This window comes from Lacerta agilis, chromosome 9, assembly GCF_009819535.1.
Source record: "Lacerta agilis isolate rLacAgi1 chromosome 9, rLacAgi1.pri, whole genome shotgun sequence".
Classification (NCBI taxonomy): Eukaryota; Metazoa; Chordata; class Lepidosauria; order Squamata; family Lacertidae; genus Lacerta; species Lacerta agilis.
In genome coordinates, this window is record NC_046320.1 from 10,014,018 (window position 1) to 10,029,100 (window position 15,083).

Here is a 15,083-nt window from a genome sequence, read left to right on the forward strand (position 1 = left end):
TTAAACACTATTTTGAGCTCATTGTATATCTTCTCCCTGAAGTCCTTAACCCTTGGGCACGTCCACCACATGTGATAAAAGGTACCTTCTACTTTCTTACATTTCCAACATTCATTACTCAGTCCAACTCCCAATGTTTAAAGGTTGTGGGCTGGAATCAATGAGCAGAGTGGGGCACCAGTACTTAGGACTTTTTCCTTGACAATTGTCTTGTCATAGCACCACACCCTACAACAGCATCATTTCTAGAAAAAAAAATCTTTTATTTGCATCAAAAAGCACTGTAAGACTATAATCAAAGGAGAGAGGTTATCACCAAGGATAGAAAATATTTGACCGGGTAACTGTTAAAATGCACATCTCTTTCAAATTTAGGAGGTGATGGAGCAGTGGCTCAAATCCCACTCCTTGCTGAACAGAACTACCTCTAGGTATCTTACTGGGCAGCTTGAGTGTTGGCCTGAATGATCCATGTAGCTCTTGTGCCCCGGAGAAGATTCCTGCCAGAAATAAGGCAGAGAAGGAAATGCAACCGTTTCAGCAGCTGAGCTCAAGGCCAATCTAGACATGATGTTAAATGTGCCGGTGTTGTTGTTTTTAATGCAAATAGTATGAAGGTGTCGTTTGCTCTGGGGAAAACTGGAACGGCTTAAACTCCCTTTTCATTCCCGCTGCAGTCCCCTGCTGGTTGCATTGTGCACCTTAAATGCACAGATATATACAGGGCCTTCACCCTGTTCAGAAGGTAGAACCTCTGACATCTCTTTTCAGGAAGCAACAGGGCAAGGCTCAATTTCACCTAAAATTGCACCGCCCAGAGTCCAGGTCTTGAAGGAGCAGAGTGCTGGAGGTAATGCCTTCACTTGTGGGTTCTTCTTGCGGATTATACGACAGTGCATTTATACCCCAAACCAATCTGCTAATGAGTTACGCTAGCTTCCCCTACCAGCAGCCCCTGCAACAGCTCTCAGATTGGAGGAGGCAGAGGTATGTTATTCCTCTGTTGTGAATATACAGTTGAACCTCCACTTACCGCCACCTCTTCTTACGGTCGTTCCAAGTCGCAACTGCGGCAAACCCGGAAGTTACCAGTAGGTTTACTGCCGTTCGCACATGCACAGGAGCGGCAATCACCGTTCACGCATGTGCAGAAGTGGGGGTAGCCGTTCGCGCATGCGCAGAAGCGGCAATTGCTTTCGCGCATGGCAGAATGGCGCCTCTCCCAGCAACCCATTTCGAACTCCGGACAGATCTCCAGAACGGATTATGGTCGCAAATAGAGGTTCCATTGTATCGAGAGATCCCTCTCTTTAACACAGGTCTCGACACCCAGAGCAGAAAGATCTCCTGCAGCGGTGGCATATGCGAAGCCTACTCGCTGTTTGGAATCAGGGCTGAGACCGTGGCCTGAACCTACAGCAGCATTTCCAGAAAGCAAATCAGTGTAAAAGGCCTCCTAGTAGCTCTGCTATATGTTCCTAGCAGGACTTCAAAAAGCACATAAGTGACAAAGCAGACAATTCCCCCGGTGTTGCCTGTTGCCAGGCCAGGATCCAAAAACCAACGTGAGGCAGCTATGTGAGCATCGTCCAGGAGTTTATACCCCCTTTTGCCTCGGCAGCACATGGGTCAGAAGGGGAGGAGGGCTGTTCTGCATCAGGAACGTTATTGTGCCTTCACCTGCCTGGGTCTTGTGGAAACAGCAGCAGTACCTGAAAAGGAATAGCAGTTTAGATGGCTTGCAGGCCAGGCATGCGGGCGTTCAGGGAGTGGGAACCTGCAGTCCCATACAAACTTAAGAACCACCCTGCTGGATCATGCCAATGGCCACCCTAGTCCAGCATCCTGGTCTCACTGTGGCCAACCAAAGCCCCAATGGGAAACGCACAAGCAGAAGATGAGCACAACAGCCACCTCCCTTTTTGTGGTTTCCAGAAACTGGTATTCAGAAGCATTGGAGGCAGAGCATAGCCACCGTGCACAAATTCTCCTCTATGAATTTGCCAATCCTCTCTTAAAGCCGCCATCTAGGTTGGTGCCCATCACTGCCTCCTGTGGGCGTGAGTTCCATAGTTTAACTCCGCGTTGCCCGGTTCCCATCAGGCATTGCAAATGGTCAGGAACGATGGTCGCTGGCATCCAGCAAGGTCTAGGCCAGTGGTTACCAAACCTTTGGGGGCCACACCCTGCCCCCCCCAGTTCTATAGAACCATCCCAGTGCTGCACCCCACCCCATAAAAAAGCTTTATCCAGAAGGGTGGTTTGCCCAACCTACTAAGGAAGATGATAACACAGTACAATTCAACTCGGTAACAATTAGTTGCGCATTTCTTAAAAAGCCAATATAAATTATTTAATTGATGAATTTGATCCAGTGATAGCAACAATCATTTCCACCTTCTGTGCCCCCTTCCACCCCTTTCGTCTTAGTGCCCCCCTGCCCCCCCACAGATGGTACCCCCCCCTTTGGTAACCACAGATCTATGCCGCAGGTTCCCCATCTCTGCTGTGGCTGAGTTTCATTTGCTCTATAAAGCCACCTAAGGACCCCTGAAGCCAGATCACATCTCTTCTTACCTCTGGTTTTCCGGGTTGACGCTCGCCTCTTCTGGGATTCAGCCGCAGAATCTGGTGCCGGAGATTGCTGCAAGGCAGAAACCTTTCTCCGAGTTCTGGTGTTTGGTAACTTGGCTTCCTTAACCATGGTGTGGTCCTCTGTTTGGGGGACAATTCTGTTCCCTTTCTTCCTTCCAGACTTCCTTGTTCCCACAACATCTTTCCGAGGAATACTGGTCGCAGAACTGCTAGTCTCCAGTTTTTTGACCTGGGAGAGAGAAAACGGAGCTGAATTTCACCTCCGCGGTTCAATTGTGCACCTGTGAGATAAGAATAGTGGAATTGTAGAGGTTGAAGGTATCAAACCCCACAATGCAGGAATCGCAGAGACAGACGGGGATAAAGAGTGATGGGGAAACTCATTCTTTGAATTGCTCTCTTGCTTCCCTATGGAATGCAAGGGCAGGCAAAGGTTGGGAGAAACTGGATTAATAACACAAAATTTAACATCAAACTGGAACTGCATGTGTGAGAGGAATGGAATGGGGAGAGAGAGAAAGGGGGAAGTTTCACCCTTTGAAAGGACTATGTTGGAATACAGAACGAAACCACCACCAATGGTCTGCTATTTTCAAAGGAATGCAAAGGAAACTGCGGCAATTTGGAATGCAATCTAACTGGAAAGATAACGGACTACGGTATAATTTTTTTCAGCTGAAAGGAGGAAAGGAGTGTGCCAACTGCAAGGTCAGAGGTTTTCCTATTAATCATTGGCAGTTTGGAATCAGAGCGGTCTTCCTAGGCTGGAAAAAAAAATGGGTGAGGACAGTTTATTTGTAAGAACAGAGGGGTCTCTAACAAGCACTTGAATCACGGGAAAAGTGACACAGAGACTTTTGGGAAACTGTGAGACAATTGCTTCCCCTGAGTCCTGATGGGAAATATCAACAGTTGGAAGATTGAAGGACACATTATATATGGTTGGGACAATATCATGGGGAAATTACTACATGCAGGAAAGAACAATGATTACAGACTGAGTACCTCACTTGAAACTTTTTGTTACTTGGCATATTAACACCAATTGAAACCATAAGATTGTAGCTGTTGTATAAGGGATTACTATCTTGAAGGGAATGTACCAGTAATTGAAATTATTAAGATTTTGGAACACAGAAAATTTAAAAAAAGCAAAGAGGAACCCATCAAAACTAGCATGTGAGGAAGTCACTTTAACTGAATCGTGTAATTCAGTATATAAATAATTGGTTTTAATAATTGTTTTAATTGGATAAATTTGGCATTGTTATAATGAGGCTGTTATTGGAACGATATTGGAAAATCAATTTAAAAATTATAAGAGCTGCCTTACCTTGGAGCTTGAGGTATCAGGATCGGGTTTTACCTGCAACTGTCTCTTGCGTGGCTTTCCTCCTGCAAAACAAAACAAAAAGTCCAGTCCCAGTTTTGCCAGCATTATCTTAAAATGTCTCTGTTGCGTCCAAAATCATAGAAGAGAAGCTGCCTCATTTGTCCGACTGGTAGCGGCTCTCTGGTGTCTTAAACACAGAGATGATTTTATGTATATCTGATTTTTCTACCTAGAGAGACCTGGGATTGAACCCGTGACCTTCTGCATTCAAATTAAGGGCTCTGCAACTCAGCTACGGCTCTTCCAAAGATCCCCAGTGCAGTTTGGGGTTTGTAGTCAACTGAGTAAAGAGTAGACCCATACAAACCACCAGCCCACTGTTAGTCATGCCTACGTTACACCAGTGGTGTGTAGTTGGTTAGAGTGTCACACTAGGGCTTGGGAGACCAGAGTTTGAATCCACCACTTTGTCATGAAATTCACCGGGTGATCCTTGGGCCAGTCATTCACTATCAGTCTAAGCTCCCTCACAGGGTTGTAGGAATTAACTTAGATTTTTTTTGGGGGGGGGTTGCCATGTAAGTCACCATGAGCTGCACAGAGAAGGTGGGATATCAATACAACAAATAAATATTAGCAGCAATGGGTGGCACTGTGGGTTAAACAACAGAGCCTAGGGCTTGCTGGTCAGAAGGTCGGCGGTTTGAATCCCCGCAACGGGGTGAGCTGTTGCTCTGTCCCTGCCTGCCCACCTAGCAGTTCGAAAGCACATCAAAGTACAAGTAGATAAATAGGTACCGCTCCAGCGGGAAGGTAAATGGCGTTTCCGTGCGCTGCTCTGGTCCGCCAGAAGTGGCTTAGTCATGCTGGCCACATGACCTGGAAGCTGTACGCCGCTCCCTCGGCCATTAACGCAAGATGAGCGCCGCAACCCCAGAGTCGTCCGCGACTGGACCTAACGGTCAGGGGTCCCTTTACCTTTAGCACCTGAGTAGCACCTACACAAAGTACCACCTTTTGCCTTTGAGCAACCAACCTACATCTCCCAATTAAGCGCTGTAGAAGTTGGCCTTGTTATGGAGGTACATCAGGGTATATCAAGCTGAAAGACTTCCTCAAGGAAGAGCAAGGAGTCTCCCTGTTTAAAAGCCTAAATCTTTACTTAACAAGCCCTGTGAGAGGCTGGATCAAAAACTATTTGCTCCCTTCACAATCTAATGTATTGGTATCCAGGAGAAATCACCGATACTCACCTTTTGGGGCCATCGGTCCAGGATTGCCCTGCAAGGGAAGAAGATGGCCCAGCATGTAATTGGTACAAAAAAACCAAAAACCAAGTTTTGGTGCTGAGAGCAGAAGACACAAACAACTAAGTAGTTGTGGTTATTTACTTTCACGCTGTCTTCCAGATGCCAAGATTTACAGACCATCACATACTGAAATACCCACCAAGGGCCACGTTTTCTCCCAGGGGCGTAGCAAGGTAAATTGGTACCCAGGGGCAAAAAAAATTTGTCACCCCCCTGAGGTGTAGGAAGGTTAGGTGGTACCTGGTGCGGAAAATTTCTTGTCCCCCCCCCATTGATTCCCCCCTGCAAAAATGGTTTTACGTTATTTCATATTTTCTTACAAAGGAATAATAACAAGTAGCAATAATAATACTAAACTTTTATTTATACCCCGCCCTCCCCGGCCGAAGTTGGGCTCAGGGTGGCTAACATCAGATACATAACATTGGAATAAAATCAAACAATAATTAAATTGCCTCCTAAAAACATCTCAAAATCAAATTAGAGTCTAATTAGATGGCTTTCCACGGGGTTAGGGTTGGGAACAGTAAGTGCTCCACTGAACTGAAATTTCAGCCTTCACGACATAGGAAAACAGCCAAGTAAACAGCTATTTTGGTGGAGGAGGGTCAAGATATTAACCGATATGCATGAAATTTCATATATAGGTATATAATCCCTAGTATAGTAAGGTAAGACCTTCGGAGCAGGCATTAAAAAAAAAAAAGTTTTTAATGCACCGCCCTAGTAGGGCAGTAATTGTTCCTTGATAATTTGGATCAGTCCCATAATTACATGGGTCGAACCACCCCCTACGCCCCCCCCTTGCTACGCCCCTGTGTTCTCCAACCTTGAAGGAAGAGGGGCCAGCCCACTGCAGCACCCCATCCCCAGGAAAGCAGCCGGTGTCCTTCCCCCAGGCTCCTACCTGGAACCAGATGGTCCTGCCGTTGGCATCGCGCAGGGTCTGCATGCCTGGAACGAAATAGCACTGAGTCCACTTCTGGAAGATGGTGTAATCAGACGTCCTGACGGGATCATAACCTTTGCCACCTAAAATTGGGAAGAAGGCAAGGAGAAATGTGAATGCAGTACTGCACTCCTGCCCTGTACAGTGGTATCTTGATTTAAGACCGTAATCCGTTCCGGAAGTCCGGTCTTAAATCAAAGCAGACTTAAAACAAGGTATGATTTCGCATAGAAAGTAACTGAAAATGGATTGATCCGTTCTAGACAATGAAAAACACCCCCTAAAACAGCAATATAACACGAATTTTACTGCCTAACGAGACCATTGATCCATAAAATGAAGGCAATACGACAGTATTGTAGATGAAAAAAATTAACAGTTTTTTCTTCTTACGTACACTGATAGTCATTGTTTGGATGGGAGGGGGGGACTTTTATCCATTTCTGCAGTCACACAATCAACCAGTAGCTGGACTGGGTTCCACACAGTCACAGAAACGAAGTCACAAGCCAGTCACAGGTCAGTCCCATAAAACGAAGTCACAGTCAAAAAACCGAAAGAGCCACCTCTGTGTTGCACCCGGAGCACTCATTTCCAGCTTGCAACTGGACTTAGTCCAAAACGGACTTATAATAAACTGGACTTTAGTCAAGGTACCACTGTACATATTTAATTGGGAGGAGAAGCAACAAGTTGAAGGGTAGCAAGTTTTGCCTCCACCCCACCTCAAATTTCACTCCAACCCTGCAAATCCACTTAGATGCTTAAAAAAAAAATCAAGCAATGTATAAATTTTATGAAATAAACATCCATCCATCCCTCTCAAACCTACACACTTTTGCAGCTCTTGAATGATACACAGAATATGGGAGGGGGGGAGGGAAGCGTTTTGGGTTGTCCTCGACACGGTCCTTACCCAGATTCACAACCTCCAAGGGCACCAGGTGACAGAGCTCCAGCAAGTCGGGGTTTTCCCGTTTCAGCTTCACCTTTTCCCTAGAGGTTAGTCCAGATGCCTGCAAGGTGAAGGCGAGCAGTCAAGGGAGGCCGAGCAAAGAGGACCCAACTTAGGTGCTTCCCATACAGCCTTCCTCCTTCCTCCAGGTTCTCTCACACATACACCCAAAGATTTAACGTGCTAAAAATAAAACTCAATGGGTGTGCTGGGAACTCCATTGGCACCGCTGTGGCCAGCATCCAACATTCCCCACAACTCCCAAAGCTAGGAGCACTAAACGCTTTGCAACAGAGCCTTTTATACACAGAGTAGTGCCCATGCTTCAGCCAATTAAGAACAAAACACCGGCACCTGTATCTTCTATTTCTTAAACAGACATTACTGACACCAGACCGGCTCAGGTATAATTTTAAACCCAACAGCGAGTGGGGAGGAGGTCTCTTGCATCCGGCCTCAATGCTGACAGGAAACGTGGTTTGCTTCGGGTTTAAAACCAAAATTCTGCAAGCACTCAGGAGGATGTAGAATGAATTATACAAGTGTAAAAACTATAGGCTGCAGGAAATCTCCGCCTGTGAAGCATTAAGCAGACGAGAGATGCATCCTGTGCAATGTCCTAACCTCTGTATTACTTGGAACTCTGTATGGATATGTATTTATTGAAGAGCAAATTAATTCATCCTTTCATATTGATCCATACCAGTGCAGCATTTCAAGCTGAATGTATTTGTTCTAGTTACAATAGTGGTTGGTAACGACTGTTCTCTCAATCCTTTTTGGCTTCAGTTGCCTCAGGACCATAGCTGTCAACATTTCCCTTGCGAGGAATCCTATTCGGAATAAGGGAATTTCCCTTTTAAAAAAGGGAAAAGTTGACAGCTATGCTCAAGACAGCCTTGCCAGCGAGACGTTGAGATCATCTCTGTGCTACCAGCAGCCCCAGAATCTGATTCAGTCGCCCTTGCAGGCAGAAATGGATTGTGACATAAACAACCCATTACAGGTTGGTGCTGCTAGCATCCTCACTTTGTGTTTGATTGAAGTGTGCATGCCTGTGTGAGTTTGTATGAGTGAGTAAAAGAGAGAGACCTGGGGCAAAAAGGACCAGGATACAGAGGACTCCTCCTCACGTCCTCTCTCACCTGTTCCTGGGGCTTCAGGTCCTCCAGAATAGTCCGTGCCTTCTCAAAGGGAGAGATTTTCAACCTGGAAGAAGCCACAGGAATGATTTCAAATGACCGCCAAAGAGTTGGAACGGTGAAATTTCAGTGACACTCTGCAAATTTCATAAAATTTGATTTTTAAAAACCCTCAAAAACAGTTTACAAGGGAAAAAAACACAACAATGAAGTCACCGATAAGAATTAACAACAATTTAAGACTTGCGGAAAGTCTTAATAAACTAAAAGCAGGTTAAATTTTGCATTATATGCTACCTACCTGAGCACAACCCACCCAAGGCAGCTCACAATATCAAACACAACATAATTAACAAACATTAAAGTAAGCCCCAACTGCAGCAATTTTTCAAAAAGGCACTTTTCAAAAGGCTAGTTAAAAACGTGACATGACAGCCATGTCAGAACTCAAAAACTCTCCCTTTGAGAAAACAAAATAAAATCCTTCCAGTAGCACCTTAAAGGTAAAGGTAAAGGGGCCTCTGACCATTAGGTCCAGTCGTGTCCGACTCTGGGGTTGTGGCACTCATCTCACTCTATAGGCCAAGGGAGCTGGCGTTTGTCTGCAGACAGCTTCCTGGTCATGTGGCCAGCATGACAAAGCCGCTTTCTGGCGAACCAGAGCAGTGCACGGAAACGCCATTTACCTTCCCGCCAGAGCGGTCCCTATTTATCTACTTGCACTTTGACGTGCTTTCGAACTGCTAGGTGGGCAGGAGCTGGGACCAAACAACGGGAGCTCACCCCGTCGCAGGGATTCGAACCGCCGACCTTCTGATCGGCAAGCCCTAGGCTCTGTGGTTTAACCCACAGCGCCACCTGGGTCCCTTAGCACTTCTAAGTCGCACCTTAGAGACCAACTAAGTTTGTTCTTGGTATGAGCTTTCGTGTGCATGCACACTTCTTCAGATACACACGAAAGCTCATACCAAGAACAAACTTAGTTGGTCTCTAAGGTGCTTACTGGAAGGATTTTATTTTATTTTTTTATTTTATTTTGACTATGGCAGACCAACACGGCTACCTACCTGTAACTGGAACTCTCCCTTTGAGGACAGCTCCTTAAAAGGCCTTGATGGTTAAAGAACATCTGCTTCAATTTTGCAGCATAGAGGTCATCTGCAGCTTCATGGGGAGGGAGTTGCACAAGGAAGAGGACATCACAAAAGAGCTTGTGCCCACAATTACAGAGGTTTCCAGGACCAGAGCGACCTGGACAGGAATGCTCCCAACCTGGCAGACTCTGCTCCCTGTGGCACAAGCGAGGCTCAGACACCTGCTCACCTGTAGAGAATCTCAGCCCGGAGGTAATTGCCAACACCGTTGAAAAACTTCTGGTTTAGCAGAGCCTCACAGATGGGCTTGTCAAAAGCCTTGTCCGAGAGGTTCCTCAGCACATTCTCCCTGGAACAGAGGAGGGCCTGTTAAAAGGGCCGCTTAGCACCAGTCTTTTTTATCCGAAGGGCCACAGTCACTCATCACAACCTAGCGGGGGGGTTGGGGGCAAAGGCAAAAGTGGCATGGCAAGCATGAGGCGTTATTGTTAGAGATTGCAAATTGCCTACGTGCAGAAATGCAGCTGTCTATCTCCAAGCAATTAACTAGTTGGCATAAAGCCCAGATCTGCTCTCTCTCAGACCCTTAGCAACGACCTGTGATTGGTCAATGAGTTCCTTAAGAGTGAGCTCTGTGTGAGAGCTTGTTAGTGGTTATTGTGTGGTCAGGTGTTGGTGTGGAGAAAGTGGTCAGTGTAGAGAGAGAGAGACAGAGAGGAAAGATTTTATGTTTTGTTTCTTTTATTTTGTAAAGTCTGTAAATAGTAACTTATGGATGCTAGTTGCTTCAATAAATAAATACTGTATATAGTTATCCAGTGAGTTGCTGAGTTCCTGCATTGTGCTGTCCAGTCAATTACACAACAGCCAGAAGCTTCCAGAAAAGTCTGCGTCTAACTCTGCGGTGTCTAGGAATACGTTATACTCCTGACACTAAATCTTAAGAGTTATCCCAGTTCAAGGACACATTCCAGCCAGGCCAAAGATCTCAAAGAGGTTGCTGAGAAGGGAAGCCTAGCGAGAAGGGCGTGATTTGACAAGAGTCCCAAGGGCCAGGTGAAGAGGTGCCGGGGGCTGCATTTGGTGTGAGGCTCCCCAAGCCCTGGGCTTAACAGGAGTCCAAAGCTTTGCACAAACACATGCTGGAACCTAAATGGCAGTGTGACGTAGTGGTTAGAGTGTTGGAGACCAGGGTTCAAATCCTCACTCAGCTATGAAGCTCACTGGGTGACCCTGTGCCAGAATAACACCTGAGGGGACAACAGCAGTGGCACAGCCGTCAACATTTCACTTTTCTTGCGAGGAATCCTATTCGGAATAAGGGAATTTCCCTTAAAAAAAGGGAAAAGTTGACAGCTATGAGCAGTGGGCCCATGGAGGAGCGTTATGAAGTAAAGCCGGTTTTCCACATAGGCAAAGTGGGTACTTCACACATTCTCATTTTGGGAACTTCACAGCAAAGCCTAAGGGCTAAATTAGAGGCATGCATTTGGCCAGCCAATCACCAGTCGGAGCCTGCTGTTTCCCACACCAATCAAAATGAATCTATCTGATCCAGGCCCCACCTAGAAATATGGAGATATTTTATATACAAATATATTTTAATTCTATTACTATTTCATTGTATATGTATATATATATGTGTGTGTGTGTGTGTGTATGTATGTGTGTGTATATATATATATATATATATATATATATATATATATATATATATATATATATATATATATATATATATATAAACTACAGGTTTGTCCCCACCCAGTCCCCATTTTCAGCTGCTCCTATTTTATCTGTATCAAGTTCCTCTCAGGGGAAAATGTGGGGTATAAGTAAACAAAGTCAGAACAAGGCCATCTCCCATTTTTGAAGGGTCTTTCCTTTTCCCAAGATGTTGCCAGAGGAGGAAGCCAGTTGCTTTCGTGAACGGATGAGGGTGGCTGCCTTAGGCAGCTAGATTTGGATGTGACGAAAGGGACAGCAGAGGAGGTGGGAAATTCACCCAAATCGAGGGGCCAAAACAACTTTACCAGCCCCCCGGATATTATGCCGCTTGAGGTAGGGGGAGCAGGGGACACTATTTGCTGCTCTCCCTGAGGCGGCAAAGCACCCCTTGGGCGATCCTCACCTGAACTTCTCATACTCCAGCATCACACAGGGCCCTCGGTCCACCTGCCAGGAACCGCTCACCTCCCACCGGCCAAATCGGCGGAAGTCCACGAAGCAGAGGGCGCGGGGTGGGCTTCCTCGGGTGTAGAAGCGCAGGTGCGCATGCTTTGGCATCTCGGACACGGGGACAAATTTGAAGTTGCCGGACATACCAAAACGGAAGACGAGATCCATTGGCCCTTGAGCTGCCTGCTTACGTTGGGCTGCAGAGACCCGCCTTTTGGACGGAGCAGGGCCCTCCTGTTTGAGAGGCGTGAGGGTGAGCTTCAGCTCCTTGCCCCTCGACACGGCCGAGATCCGGTACCTGTCACTCTCAAAGGGCACTTCCGGATTCTTGCTCACTTCCGACTTCTCCACTTTACCCGAGAAAACGAGACCCCCGCACTCCTCGTTGATGTACCGGCTGTTTAGAAACAATTCTGGACCTTCCGGCATCCTTAAAGACGTGGAGGAGCTGAGATAGGAGACACAGCCGAAGGAGCAAGAGGGAAAAGGTGAGTTTTTAAAACGTTTCTTAACGAGAAGTGTGGAGAGCCTCACACCTGAGGTCCCAATGCAGCCCTCCTTGCATCTACAGGTGGGTAGCCCAGGACATTCTATAAAGGATCTCAAAGTAGCTGTCTTAATACAAAGAAATTTCAGAAATAGACTGGAAAGAGAAGTGGCTGAATTGCAACTAATCACCAAACTTAAAACCATGGAGATACCTGGTCTGAACAAAGACATTGGATTCTTATCTCATTATACATGACAAAGCTATCTTTAGCCACCTCACCCCTTGCCTTTCCCTGCAAGACTAATTGCAAGAGTCGTCAACAGGTTTTCCACACCTATGAGCTGATCACCCATTCCCACCACCCTTCTGAGTAATACCCCTCCCCACTCCCTCACTATATTTAAGGGTCTGGTGACTTCTGTTTCAGTGTATCTGAAGAAATGTGCATGCACACGAAAGCTCATACCAAGAACAAACTCAGTTGGTCTCTAAGGTGCTACTGGAAAGAATTTTCTATTTTGTTTCTCCTTGCATCTGTATATGGCCCACAGGACTCTCCCCAGACCACAGTCCTCACTGGCCCCTCCAGGAGTGTTTTTATTTAGCTGAAAGGTGTCCTTCAATTCTCTTGCTTGCCTAGAATGTGTAGAGACTTGCCCTCCTGGAGCTCCACCCACTTCTGCCTCTGGCCCCGCCCACCACTGGCATGTACACACCCCACCCCACCCCACCAAAAAGCTGCAGAGAAGGGAATGTGGGCCCCCCAGGCTGGGGAAGGTTCCCTGGCCCTGATCCAAAAAGGTGAGATTCCCAGGCGGGAGAATAATAATGGAGGACATCCATTAAAATATACAGTCATAAAACAACGAAAAGTAAGCAAAAGCAAACAGGAAGTCGGATATTAAAAGTCGCAGGAGGGAAGCAACAGCAAACCATTAAAGGACATAAGACAGGTAGGAAATGGAGATGACAGGCGGTAGTAGATCAATCTCACTGGGTGACCTGGGGCCGCTCGCTGCCTCTCAGTCTGGCCATTAAGCAAAGAGGGAGGAAATAATAATAATAATAATAATAATAATAATAATAATAATAATAATAATAATAATAATAATAATAATAATAATTTATTTATACCCCGCCTATCTGGCCGGGTCTCCCCAGCCACTCTGGGCGGCCTCCAACAAATACCAAAATACAATACAAAATCACAGTTTAAAAACTTCCCTAAACAGGAAACCAAACGCAGCACATGGAGCAACTCGGAGAGAAAGGCGGGATAGAAATGCAGATGCAGATAATAATTAAAACAAACGGAGGAAATGGCCAGCAAATGCAGTACAGAACTCGGGAGGGGTTCTGGGGGGGAAAAGAGACACCTCTTTCGACTTACGGTGATGCGTTGCCAAACTTAGCCTGGGAGGACCCTGGAGAATTCTGTGCTGTTTGGTGTATTTTGTTTTTTTTTTAAATCTTCTGTACCACCAACAGGGACGCACAGGACTCCCTCTCCACGGGATACGGCGTCTATTTGGCCTTGAGTGCTCTACCGTCGCCAACCTTCAATAAAACCTTTAAAAATAAACCTATAACGCGTGCTATTGGCTCAGCAGGCGGAAGAACAGCAGCGGCGTCGGAGATGGCTTCTAGGAGAAGCGAAGGGGAAGGCGCTCTGCATATGCCCAGGGGCTCCCTTCTCGCGGCTTCTCCTTGACAAAACAAAATAAAATTTAAAAATTCCTTCCAGTAGCACCTTAGAGACCAGCTAAGTGTGTTCTTGGTATGAGCTTTCGTGTGCTGCATGCACACTTCTTCAGATTCACTTCTTCTCCTTGAATCACCCCCCAAACGGCTGGTTGCATAACCGCAGCCCGGAGCAGTTGCACCGGCGCAGCGCCCGCGCGCTTGCCTGGCCGCCTCTCCCTTTCCCTCCGAGGGCGCAGCTGCCTGGAGCCCGGATCCGGACCCCGAGAGAGTCCGCGCTCGCCGCGCAAAGAAGCGTCTCTCGGCGTCCGGAGAGGCGCGTCGCTTGTCGCGCGGAGGTCGGCGAAGGCTGCGCTCGCAAGTCTCGGGGGTGGGAGGGCGCGCGTGCTTCCACGCCCACGCAGGGGAGGATCCCCGCCAGTCCGATTAGAACGCACAGAATCCGATTAGAACGTTGGGAGACGCGGGGGCAGATCTCGAACTTGGGTGCCCCCCCAGGTGTTGTTGGACTACGACCCCCATCATCCCTGACACTGGACTGGTCCTGGTGGTTACGGATGATGCGAGCTGTAGTCCAGCAACACCTGGGGGGGGGGGGGTACCGAAGTTCGAGGAAAGCTGGAGAAAGGAAACTTCTTCATCCGGCAGAGTCCATGGAACTCGCTGCCACAGGAGGTGTGCGCCGGTGGCGACATGAAAAGATTAGACAAAGTCACGGAGGAGAAGGCTAGGGAGGGCTACTAGCCGGGAGGGCAACCCTCTGCTTCCCAGTACCGGTTGCTGGAGCCACTGGAGGGGAGAGGGCTGCCCGTGTGTTCAGCTCCTGCTGTTGGGCTTCCCGTCGTGGGCGCCTGGTTGGCCATGGTAAGAAGAGCAGGTGGGGCCTGATCCAGAAGACTCTGTTGATCATGCTCTTATGCTATCCTTTTTTAAGCACCTCAAGTTTATTCAGCATTGTTTTTTTCCCCCTTTCATTTTTTTTTAAAGGCAGGCAAGGGAAGGGATAAATAATGAAAAGTTAGGCACCGATTCTGACTGGGTCCTTGTTCTTCTAATCCCCTGCTTGGAGGGAGATTGTTCAAGGAGGAGGGGAAACCAATGCCCCCTTAAATTGTTCTGATGTTTTGATCTTGCTGTAATTTGCCGTGCGACCATATGGTGGTTAAAAATTCCCATTATTATTATTATTAAGCATAGATCGGAGCATCTCCTTTGCCCACAGAAGGCCCCAGTTTCAACCCTGAGCATCTCGAGGGGGGGTGGGCTAGGAGGGACAACACAGCAACCCTCTGAAACCCTGGAGAGCCACGGCCACAGTGTCAATGGTATGAGGTGG

The 15,083-nt window shown here is 47.1% G+C and overlaps 1 protein-coding gene across 1 annotated transcript; it reads right to left on the bottom strand.

The window, feature by feature from the left end:
- Positions 1–1,371: 1,371 nt before the first annotated feature.
- On the bottom strand, positions 1,372–12,052 carry NEIL1 (nei like DNA glycosylase 1). Its single transcript, XM_033160713.1, has 9 exons — positions 11,510–12,052; positions 9,608–9,727; positions 8,288–8,351; positions 7,104–7,203; positions 6,146–6,270; positions 5,182–5,209; positions 3,929–3,990; positions 2,459–2,824; positions 1,372–1,413 (listed from the first exon to the last, which is right to left on the bottom strand). The coding sequence occupies exons 1-9, from the start codon at positions 11,983–11,985 to the stop codon at positions 1,372–1,374; spliced, it is 1,383 nt and encodes a 460-aa protein (XP_033016604.1). The 5' UTR covers positions 11,986–12,052.
- Positions 12,053–15,083: the final 3,031 nt, after the last annotated feature.